A 12,429-nucleotide genomic window follows, 5' to 3' on the forward strand; every position below is an offset into this window, starting at 1 on the left:
CGCCTGTGTTGGAACCGGGCCCACGTCCGGGGCCAACTGAGGATACCATATGCGCCTGAAATACCGTTGGGGATGTTGACGGCCTTCCCCCATGGAGGGGATTGGTCACGCTTGGCGGCCTGGGAGGATGCCGGCTTACAGCTGGTTGGGGATCTGTACGAGGACGGAGCGCTCTTGTCCTTCCAGGATCTTATTGACCGCTTCGAGATCCCCCGTGGTGACTTTCTACTACACTCGGCCATTATGCGAGCGATCCAGGCACACTGGAAGAACGGGCAGGAGGAACCCCCCTTATCTCAGGTGTGCCAGTACGTGATGATGTCGGCGGGCACGGTGAAGGCGGTCACTTGCCTCTACGGCAGGTTGATTAACGAAGGGTTGGCTCCGCTCACCACTCTAAGAAACCGCTGGGAGGAGGACATTGGTAGGGAGATCCCGGAGACGACTTGGTCCCAGTTAGTGAGACGAGCCTGGAAGGGCACACGCAACGCCCGTTTTCAGCTGGTCCACTATTACGTTCTTCATAGAGCGTACCTGACCCCGGTGAAAATCAGGCGGTATTTTGCCACGAATTCGGCGGCGTGCCCTAGATGTCCGGCTCAGGAAGCGGACCTCCTACATATGTTATGGGCCTGTCCAGGTCTGTCATCTTACTGGCAGGAAGTAGAGACGACCCTGGAGGAGGTGACGGGGAGATCCTTATCATTCGATGCGGCGGTGGGGCTCCTGCACTGGTTCCCCCATACCCCCAGGAATAAAATTTCTAGTAAATTTGTCGACCTAGGGCTCCTCCTTGCTAAACTAGAGGTGACCAGGAACTGGAAGGCACGAGTTGGTCCGACAGGCAGCAGGTGGCACAGTGAGCTTTTGAAATGGGCGGCGGGGGAGAGCGCGCTGAGATATCAACTAGCTTGGAGGCAACGCAATGAGAAGGCGCAGGAGGCCGCGTTGGAGTGGGACATGTTAGTGCAGGCCCTCAGGGATTATTGTGCCCCCAGCGACTCCGAAGGTGAAGGAGCGACTCGCCCCGAGTCCCGGTAAACGTTTGTACTGATAGTTCTATTGCTTTCCCCGTGGGTCCCATGGCAGATCCTGTGTAGGTGGCTCCCTGGCGCTGATGGTGGGGTTGGGTGGGTTTTCTTTTGATTAAGTAGTCCTTTGAGGGGGGGGGGTTTCTTTTGGGTTTATAGGCTTGTTTAGAAAAGCAGATGACGGACAGTGAATTATCCGGACCAGCTCAAGCATCCTACTGATCCCCCATTGCATTTCGCCGCCCGACCCCAGGGTTGTGGGCCGGATGGCTGTGTTCGGAACTTACGGTGGGGGGCCAGAGGGTCTTATTCTGTTGATATTGCTTATGATACAATGCTGGTCGATATTGTAACGATTTACTAATTCCTGCAATAAAAATATATTTAAAAAATAAAATAAAAAAAAATAAAAATACGTTGATGTAAAGCACTCTGATACCCCTCCGGTCGTGTAAGTGCTATATAACCCTCCTAAAATAAAAAACAAATAGCAATTTAAAATGTATGGTACTGTCTGTTGTCATGTGAGGCGACAGATTGCTAATTTCATGTCTTTTGAGAGCCTTTTTTATTAAAAATACAAATGAATCGAAAAAAACATAATTTAATATTTGATGATGCTTTTCAGCCTGCTCCAATCAAAGTCACCTCAGCGCAAATCACGATTGTACAAAAAGAAAAACCCCGCACCGTGAGAAGCACAGCCTTTTTCAAAATTCCTGGAGCTAAACCAAAAGTGAAGCCTTCAGACACTGCGAAGCAAGATTCAACCAACAAAAATGTTGTTGTTAATGGACTTGTGTCTCCCCGAAGAAACAACCTGCAAGTATCTCATGGTAAGCATCTCAGCACCTCTGTAATTTACTTGTCGTTGGCAGTATTCGTTACTCAGCTGTTACAGGCAACCGATAGCAAACCACATAATTTAGGCATACGCCTGCTACACCAACCAGCCACCACATTACCTGGCATTGCATTGTCCCAGATGAGCTATGGTATGGAGGCGTTTGGGGAACTGAAAGACGATGTAGGTATGGGAAGGTGAACGGATAGAAGCAGACACATTAGAGGAGGGGATTAAGAGAGCTCGGATCTAGCCCAGGGAGCCCCCTAATTGAGCCACCCCTGTGAGGCAGAGATTCCCCTGATCTTGAATAATTCGTAAACGGATTGTTTTAAATACTGTTTTACTTTATTTTTTAATGTGGGGTGCTCATTGAGAGTCTGTTAAAGACAGTTTGCAGAGAAATGTTTGTTTTATGCAACATCCATTAAAAAAGTTAATTTTAGAGCAAAACAGGATCTCTCATATGAGAATGCAGGAGGTTGTCACATATTATTGCAGTTATAATAGTGAGCGGCTGCTGCTGTTACAATATTGTCACTGTCCCTGAATTTTAGATGTAAACACATTTAGAATCTGGACCAGTGTGCCGGTGTACTCCATGACCTGGCCAAAGAGGGCAATAAAGAGCTGAAATCGGATTATAAATTAAAAGTTGTAAGAACAGGGGCCCCTAAAACACTTTTAACCCCAAAATCCTTAAAGTCCCTGGATTGGGGTAAACTGATGAGAAGAAAGAGAATGAGGTACGGAAAGGAGCGAGAGATCAGTAGCCACAGAAGGCACTCCGCCCCCTTCCACACTATCACCAAAACCTTTCTTTATTTTTTGCATGTAATGTAGCACAAGTCATAGAAGAGAACCTTTCCTAATGGTTTTCAGTTATGAATAGTGGTCCGCAGCTAATATAATATTGGTCTTAAATACAAAAGTCAAGGTGTATGATATGTTTAGGAGATGGATTTGGGGGTAATGCCTGTCCCTTTGACAGACTGTCGGTGCTGAAGTGCAGTTGGCTGCTAGGTGGGCATTGCTGTGGCATGTGACTGCCAGTCCAACCCACCTGCCACAAGTAAAAAAACAGGTGCGGTGAAAGACCAGTTGCAAAGCCATCCATATATGTGCCCGTCTTGAGATCTGGGAGTTCCTTCCAGTGGATTCTGTGCGTTGAAGTAGTTTATCTTGATGCAGAGACTTTGCTTCCTGGGTCACCGCGAAGATCTTTCCAAAAACACGAGTTGGAAACAGAAGCTTTCTAGGGGCAGAATATGAGCTGAGAGAGGATAGGCAACCTTTAGGGAAATTAAAGGGTTTTGTCGTATGTGCGTGCCTTTGGAAGTATTGCAGTGTATGGACAGAGCCAATAGCATTTACATTAAATGTGACTCATTATGCTGTTGCCTGCCTCCCTACTACAAACATTGCTCAGTTGTATAGCACAAGGCCTAGGAATAGCAAGAGGCAAAAAAGGCAAAGCACAAACTTTATTTGAAGAAATGGAGAGTGATGCTGAGGTCAAAAAGGGAAGCAATGGTATTTTAAGGCAGTCTGGTGTCTGAGGGAGAAAGGCATATTTAATTTTCTATTAGATGTTAAGTTAATTTCTAAATTTCACCACAAAAGGATGATGGTTTGGGTTCAAGGTCTTGCCTACAGATAGCTTTTAGAGGTTTGCTGTTTAAAGGCCTAGTGTGGACAATACCAAACCATAGTGAGCTTTGTGCCACCCCATAGCTTACCATTGGTTTGCTTTCTTGTCCTCATTTGCTTCCATCTTATTCATTGGCCCGCCTGCCTGACTATATTTTAGTTTTTCTTATGGAGCCTAGCTACTTTACCAAGACTTTCAGTGGATGACTTGTATTCTTAGACTGCTCACATCCAGCTTTTTCTTTTTTCTTTTTCTTTCAGCAATCCGTAAGTGTGCATGTGTTTTCTAGGCGGTCTCCTGCATGCTCCTCCCCTTCAAATAACCACCCCTCCTCCTACCCTCCATATTGCTTACCCCCTTCCCACCACCAGGTTGTCCAATGTTCCCACCCACCAAGCCGATTTTGCCTTATTCCTTCCCAGTTTCCAGCTCCACTATTGCTCCCGCATGCACTTCCTTTTGCCCCCTGTATTGGCAATAGATTAGCTCCTCTCTTGCGCCCTCAACCCTCCCAAGGCAAATACATTTGTAAATCACATTTTTGAGGGCCTGACAGTAATCGTTTGCTACCAGGCTGCTCCATTTTCATAAAGCGCTTGTGTGCATGTATACATTTATTTATTGCTTTTTTTAAATGTATTGCTCCTAGTATGTCACTAGGGAATCTATCGTGGAATGATAACAATTAAACTTAAATGCTATTTGCGCACATGGTGAGGCATGCCAGGGCAAATAACATCACCGGGCTGCCACAGCCTAATGACGCATATATGTATACAGGTCATTGTGCCTTTTCATTCTTTTTATTTTTTCGATGATACACTGCATCTGCATCAGCATTTCTTTTTGCCAGTACTGTACACTTGGGCCAAAACACATTGACACGGCCAATAGGTTGAATAGGCGAAATATTATGGCATTGCCAGTGCTTTAGTATAAAGTTGATTGAAGACTTATTGATTCTGGATTGCAAATGTAAAGATGGGTATGGCATCGTGCAGGCTAAGAGAATAAGGTGCTAATCAGTAGCAGTATGGCATTTGTAGAGCAGATTCCAGCATTTCTCAGGTATACATTTTCAGGCATGAAAACGCACCGTTTTTAGGTGTGTCTTGACAGCGCTACTGTTGTGATGAACCTAGAAAAAGACCTTCAGGTGTACTACATACAGGGGGGACTTGGGCTCTTCTCACATGTTTTGATTAGGCACAAGTGGTGTGTTTCCACAGAAAAAAATGTGTTTCCCCTCCACGTAGCTGTGATTTTGTTTATTGATCCTCCTGCCTGAGCCAGCAGCAGTATGGCTGCCTTAGATTGGACTTTCAGGGCTCATGGCATTGTAATGCTGTTAATGGGTCTTAGATAACTAGTTTACATTGTGATTTTCTCTGGCAGAAGCACACATGGGCGAAGGACAGTTGTGATGAATATATTAGTCCCAGCACCTTTCCCTTCTGTAATTAACTTAATACTTCAGAGTGAAGTTTTGTGCTTGAGAACAGGATGCGGTGCCCAGAGCTACACTAATCCTGAATTGCTGGGTCTGGTGAGAAAGTAGACCTCTTTTTTGTTTATCACGTAAGGTCAGAAGACCTTGTTTACATCGAATGCGCTACAACGCATTCCATTACAACGAGGTAGTTACAACAACCGCTTTGTTAGAACGCGAACATTACATCGCAAGTCGTTTCAACGACTTGCTGTAGCGGGCGCGCTGGTGTTGGATTTACCATCCAACACCTTCCCTGCTGTTGCATAAACTGGAGTAGAATAGTAAATGATTCTGTTCCTAAATCCAGTTCGCACCCTACAGCAAGTCATTGTAACGACTTGCAATATAATGGTTTGCGTTGTAACAACGCAGTTGTTGTAACGACTGGGTTGGGTTGGAATACCTTGTAGCAAATGCATTGTAAAGACATATATTCATGAGGTCAGGTGATGACTGCACTGAGAGAAGGGCTTAGGCTCCACCCACATGTTGGTTCCTCTGAATACAGGATTTGATTGGACTGTATTTGTGAATGTGCACTGAAAAGGCTGCTTTTTCGCTTATGGCAAAGCTTATACTTGGTACAACAGGGCTGAGTTTTTATGGTGGCAAGTCAGTGATCACGACTGTAGGCCTAATTTGTTTATTAAGAAATGTTATGATAATGGCATCCAGGTCTGACGTATGTATTATGAAAAGTATGTGTTGAAGTCAATATGCATTTAGGTGTGGATTGTTATTGCTCTATATTAAAGACCACATATAGGTATTTTGTTGCATGGAATCACACAGATTACTATAGGATGCAAGGGTTTTGGTTACTCCAAGTGCGAAACCAAGGATTCAGAATGTAAGAACCCTTGTTAGGCCCTAGAAGAAATTGCATTTTTCTTTGCAAACTGTTATTTTGTATACCTTTATAATTGCACGATGGTATGCCTGGTGGCTACCTTGTGGGAAAACTTAAGTTCAAAACTGAAGAACTCAGTTGATTACGAGGACAATCTATAGGCCTAAATAATGCACAGGGAAAAATGATGCCTGATGCCATAAGTCCCCCCTGCTTTGTATGAGATATTATAATGAAAAGCATTTGTAAAATCATGCAAGTCTTTTACAGTTGGTTGCTATCGCATTGTGTTGCAGGCTATCAACAGGTATTTTCTTACATGAAATCTCATAGATTACTATAGTTGACAAGAGGTTTGGCTTTGACCTCCCATTCCAACATTTTTTCACTGTGATGGTTCTTATGTTTATTTTGCAAGTGGTATTTATGGAATATGTGTAAGTTTATAACTATATATATGATGGTTGCCAGTTTATGTGCGCTTAAAAAAGGCCAGTGTTGTGGAAGGTGCAATCCTAATGGTAAAGGGTACAGGCTTTATGGGTTGATTAAGAAAGGTTATGCCAGATGTCATAGCTTTGATCCGTTATGAAAAGTTATGACAAGGCCAGTAGGCCTGACCTACTTATTATGAATAGTGTACTAACACAAAGAAAGTCTAAGTAGCCATAGGCTAGGTTACATGAGTAAAGTTTATTAAGTCTTAGTTACAGGATATTCAGATGGTAAATAGTAGATGGGAAGTTCAACCCACCAAGAGCAGCCTCTTTGCTGCTCTGCCCATACACTCCAACTGACACTCAACTACGCCCGACATTCCAGCATTCCAAAACCAGACCAAGCTCTCCAGCATCACTTCCATACTGGCTGAGCAGCAGGGAACAGGTAACTAAGGGAAAAGAATCATAGTAACAATTCACGTCACAACAAATAGCATGTTGGACGTTAGATTTTAAAGGATGGGTTGTTAATACTTTGTACGCAGGTATTTTGTTACATGGAATCTTACAGATTACCAGAGTAGGCATGGGGTTTGTTTTTGGTGATCCACCTGAATAAACAGTGGGATAGACAATATGCAATTGTTAGGCTCTTTTAGGAGAGATAATAGTGTGCTTTGCCAACTGTATTTTTGTGTACATTTATAATTTTATGACTGCTTGCCTGACAGGTACCTTGTGGAAAGCTTACGCTCAGTACAGAAGACTTGAATTGGTTATGACAAGCCAATATTTAAAAAAATGCTTTATTCATCAAGATTTTTCAGATAAAACATAAACATCACAGTGACACATTTACTGCCTATGACATAACTACTTCAAAAAACAATAGTTGATGGACAGAATGCAGAACAATGTCATACATTCACCCCAGTACAGAGATCTGGGCCTATATTCATCGTTTTTTTGGCTCACCACACCACCCCAGTTCAGACATGGCTATATGCAAATCAGTCTGACCCTGTGCCTCATTGGAACAGTCCAGCCTGAACTGCCAAGCCATGTCTTCCCTGGACCGGAATCAAGCATCCGAGGACCGGTTTCTGACTATCAGCTGTCTTCAGCCAGGATAGCTTGACTCCAGTGGAGTGGATAATTGCTTTGTTGGAAATCTTATACTCATTACAGTAAACTGATATGCTTATGGTGACAACCAAATAACAGCTGTATACTTGGTTGGTGTTCAGTGAAATGTTGTGCCTGATCTCATAGATCTGGTCTGGTTATTATGAAAAGTTATTACAAAGGCAATTGGTTTGGCTTGTGAAAGCCTATGTTGAATCCAATAGACTTTTAACTGTGGATAATCACTTTGTTAAACGCTGTTGAAATGTACTTGGTTACATGTAATTTCATAGATTACCATAGTAGGAAATGGTTTTGGTGTTGATCACCCACTATGACAAACCCTGAGAGTAGAGTTTCATTCTGATTTTTATAGGCCCCATTGAGAGGGGCTCTATAATTTTTTTACAAACTGTAATTTTGTACATAGTAATCATTTTATAAATGAATACTTAATATTTGCCATTTTATGTACAGTTCAGTAGATCTGTTTTGTGTATATATAGTCAAGCCAAGGCTAGATACCTTATCGATTCAATGGGAAAATGATTGGTAAATTCCTTGGGTGTGATCTGTTTATAATTAGAAGTTATGGCCAATCGAACATGCCTTACTTACTAATTGTGAGAATCGTGTGTTACAGGCAATATGCTTTTAAGATGGATTATTACAATGTGCTCAGTCTGTAGGTAGGGATTTTGTTACATGGAATCTCGCAGATTACCATAATAGGCAAGGGATTTGGTGTTTGTGAGTCACATCTATATTATGTACATATTGTAACTTTCTTAAAAGTTTTCTTGTGGGAATGCTTATGGCTGACACAATAGGTCTGAGATTATGGTGACTACCCAATGATAAAGGTTGAATTGTGTGTAATGAAATGGCACAATGAAGGAAGTATGCATGAATCTCGATTGTGAAAAGCATATATTAGACAGTAGGCATTTAAGGGTAGATTATTATGTTATGTTAAAATTACTTGCAGGTGCACGTACACCGATTGGTTTCATGGTGCTATTAATTGTATTAAAACCTTCAGAACGGTATTTTGTTAGATGGAATCTCACTTATTACTGTAGTAGAAAAGGGTTTTAGTTCTTGTTACCTCTTGATAAGCCGTGGCTATAAATTTGCACTGTTTGAATCCTTGTTAGACCCTCTTAGGAGTGATAGCATTTTGTTGTGCCAATGCAGGGGCACAAGTCCTAAAGAAAGAAGTGGGGGGACGCTCCAAGTTAGGTGGTGTCACCGGAAGTGACGTCACGACAGGAAGTGACGTCATGAAAGGTAGTCACCGGTAGTCACCTCTAATTACAGCCTGCCCTCGGACTCGCTGATCAGGGAGGTCTCGAGCTCGGCCAGATCCCGCTCACCCGGAAGCAAGAGGATAAAAGAGCACTGCGGATACTGTAAGATAACTAAATAACCTTCGCACTTGCCCCCACCACCCTTCTTTGTATCCATACACCATCATACTGTGCTCCCTTCATGCCAACCCCATATTAACCACAGACACATATCCTCTCTTGTTGTGGTCATTTGTTGCCCGCAGTTTTATTTTTATGGGATACAAACAGTAAAAATTTAGACATCATTTCAGTGTTTACTTGTTTCAGTCTCTTCGACCCTTGGGGGTCGTTCATTTGCTTGCCTTTGGTTGGATTTGTGTTCCCCTTGAAAGGGGGAGAGGGGTAGCGTCAGTCCCCGGAGTTAGGCCCTAACTCGCTACCTTCTGGTTCCGATTGAGCCCTGCCATCCGGCAGGGGCTGGGCTGCGAGCGCCGTCTTTGTTTTGCTACCCCCCTTTTCCGGTAAGCCACCTCACCCAGCCGTGCGGCATCTGAAGGTGAGTGGCCTTACCCTCTGGCCCTTCTAGCCAGATCTCCCAGCCGTGAGGCATCCCAAGGTTAGTGTTCTTTTCCTGGCACACCGCCCTCCGGTGTGCATGATTACCAACCCTAATCCGCGTAGTTCTCCGCCACGCTTATCTCCCCCCCCCCCCCCCCCCCCTTTTCTGTATCATTTTTGGCCACTATAGGTGTGGCAGGGTATACTCAGACATGAGTCCCTTTCTCACTGCTCCATCAGGATTCAAGCAAGCCGGGCCGAAGAGGCTGAAATGCCAGAAACCGGTCCCCGGTAGCTTGTCTCCTTTCTGGTGAAGAATTGGCTTGGTAGTTTGGTCTGCCTTGTTCCCATGATGCACTGGGCCAGGGACAGACTAATTTGCATATAGCCAGGTTCTGAGCTGGGATGGGGCAGTGAGATAAATAACGGTGATGGATCAAGCCCTGATCTTTGGACTGGGTAAGAGTGGTCTGCTTAATTCAGACACTCTGTTCATCACCACCCCCTTTTCTGTATCGTTTTTGGCCACTATAGGTGTGGCAGGGTATACTCAGACATGAGTCCCTTTCTCACTGCTCCATCAGGATTCAAGCAAGCCGGGCCGAAGAGGCTGAAATGCCAGAAACCGGTCCCCGGTAGCTTGTCTCCTTTCTGGTGAAGAATTGGCTTGGTAGTTTGGTCTGCCCTGTTCCCATGATGCACTGGGCCAGGGACAGACTAATTTGCATATAGCCAGGTTCTGAGCTGGGATGGGGCAGTGAGATAAATAACGGTGATGGACCAAGCCCTGATCTTTGGACTGGGTAAGAGTGGTCTGCTTAATTCAGACACTCTGTTCATCACCACCCCCCCCCCCCCTTTTCTGTATCGTTTTTGGCCACTATAGGTGTGGCAGGGTATACTCAGACATGAGTCCCTTTCTCACTGCTCCATCAGGATTCAAGCAAGCCGGGCCGAAGAGGCTGAAATGCCAGAAACCGGTCCCCGGTAGCTTGTCTCCTTTCTGGTGAAGAATTGGCTTGGTAGTTTGGTCTGCCCTGTTCCCATGATGCACTGGGCCAGGGATAGACTAATTTGCATATAGCCAGGTTCTGAGCTGGGATGGGGCAGTGAGATAAATAACGGTGATGGATCAAGCCCTGATCTTTGGACTGGGTAAGAGTGGTCTGCTTAATTCAGACACTCTGTTCATCACCACCCCCTTTTCTGTATCGTATCCCTATGCTACAGCCTGCGACATTGCTATCCCTTTGGTGTGGGTGGGTGGGAATTTCCGGTCTGCTGCTGCTCCCCTGCTCAGCCGTGGACATGACACTGACCTGGGGGAGCAGCCTTATATCCCCCTATTGTCCCCATGTCCCTCAAGGTGCCTCATCCTATTGGGGGATTCAAAACGCGCTACCCCCTCCTATTGGCCTGCTACCCTCCTCTCCTACTGCTTGGAACAAGGGGGGGGGGGGGACTACCTGGGAGGTTCCCGCCCTGTGCTGGTAGCGCGCCCAAATTTGGCGCGCTACTTGCCTTGCCTTTGTGGGGTGAGGGGGCATGGCGACCGTTATGGCGCCGGCTCTCGAGCCCCCCCTTCGTGGGGACAGCCTCTGCTCTAACCTTCGCACTTGCCCCTACCACCCTTCTTTGTATCCATACACCATCATACTGTGCTCCCTTCATGCCAACCCCATATCAACCACAGACACATATCCTCTCTTGTTGTGGTCATTTGTTGGCCGCAGTTTTATTTTTATGGGATACAAACAGTAAAAATTTAGGCATCATTTCGGTGTTTACTTGTTTCAGTCTCTTCGACCCTTGGGGGTCGTTCATTTGCTTGCCTTTGGTTGGATTTGTGTTCCCCTTGAAAGGGGGAGAGGGGTAGCATCAGTCCCCGGAGTTAGGCCCTAACTCGCTACCTTCTGGTTCCGATTGTGCCCTGCCATCCGGCAGGGGCTGGGCTGCGAGCGCCGTCTTCGTTTTGCTACCCCCCTTTTCCGGTAAGCCGCCTCACCCAGCTGTGCGGCATCTGAAGGTGAGTGGTCTTACCCTCTGGCCCTTCTAGCCAGATCTCCCAGCCGTGAGGCATCCCAAGGTTAGTGTTCTTTTCCTGGCACACCGCCCTCCGGTGTGCATGATTACCAACCCTAATCCGCGTAGTTCTCCGCCACGCCGAATTGGAGGCTCCCGTCTCCCTTCGGCTCCCCCTTCGACTACGCCGTGAACTCTCTACTTGCACCCGGCTAGCACCATCGCTCCCCAGAGATTACTCCAAAACAGGCCCATTCCTTTGCCCGACAGGTCGTTGGGAGCGGCCAAGCGGGTAAGTGACGCCATCACAGAAAGCCCAGCTTTTGAGCAGGAGGGACGCTGTCCACTCGCGTGGTACCCTGACTCGAGCCCTGGCCAAATGTAATCAGTATACTATGTAATTTTTTTTAATGCAAGTGTGGTGGTTACCTTGTTGAAAAGCTGGATGTTTCTGTTGGCTATGCTGATAAGCCAGTGATAACAGCTGAAGGTGTGATAAGTTCACTAGGAAAAATATTTTCGATGCTATAGGTCTGATCTGTTTTTGATGAAAAGTTATGATAAATGCAGTATGCCTGACATACTGATTGAGAACAGCATATATTAAAGTCAGTAGGCATTTATGGTGGTTTATGTCTCTATATTAAAGCCTACAGACGGGTATTTTGTTACATGAAATGTCAGATTACCTTTGTAGGGAAGGACTTTGGTGCTGGTTGTCGCATCTGACCAACCCTGGAGGGATTACGTTTTGCAATGTAATCATTCTTCCCAGAATCTCTTCTTAGCGGTCTGCCAGGAAGTTGTAGTAAAAACCGTAAATACATACATATGTATAAATATATATCTGAAGGGAAACCTAGAGGTCCATTGTCTGTTGGAGTGTCATTACATCCTGCTTTCATCTGTGACTGCATACTTCATGGGGTAATGGTTCAGTCCACATCAGTCACTGACTCTCCCATGAAATGACTGCTGTTTCTGATCACATGTACAGCCACTTGAGAATGAGTGTGCTTCAGTGTCTGGGCTGGTTGTTGAATCCTTTAGTTTTCTGTTTTCTCGTATAGTTCCCCTTAATTTCTGTTTTGGTCCTCTTTTTATTTTAATGTTTCTTAAGAGGA

General features: G+C 45.2%; 1 protein-coding gene across 4 annotated transcripts in view; it reads left to right on the forward strand.

The window, feature by feature from the left end:
* The window catches only part of MTUS1 (microtubule associated scaffold protein 1), a 1,045,260-nt gene that overhangs the window by 338,868 nt on the left and 693,963 nt on the right, over positions 1-12,429 (forward strand). For all 4 annotated transcript variants that reach the window (XM_086962577.1, XM_086962579.1, XM_086962578.1 and 1 more), the window contains exon 3: positions 1,660-1,867. In XM_086962577.1, the coding sequence (XP_086818703.1) occupies positions 1,660-1,867 (208 nt within the window). The remainder of the gene's footprint in view (positions 1-1,659; positions 1,868-12,429) is intronic.

The sequence above is a fragment of the Lissotriton vulgaris genome, chromosome 3_1 (assembly GCF_964263255.1).
Source record: "Lissotriton vulgaris chromosome 3_1, aLisVul1.2, whole genome shotgun sequence".
Lineage (NCBI taxonomy): Eukaryota > Metazoa > Chordata > Amphibia > Caudata > Salamandridae > Lissotriton > Lissotriton vulgaris.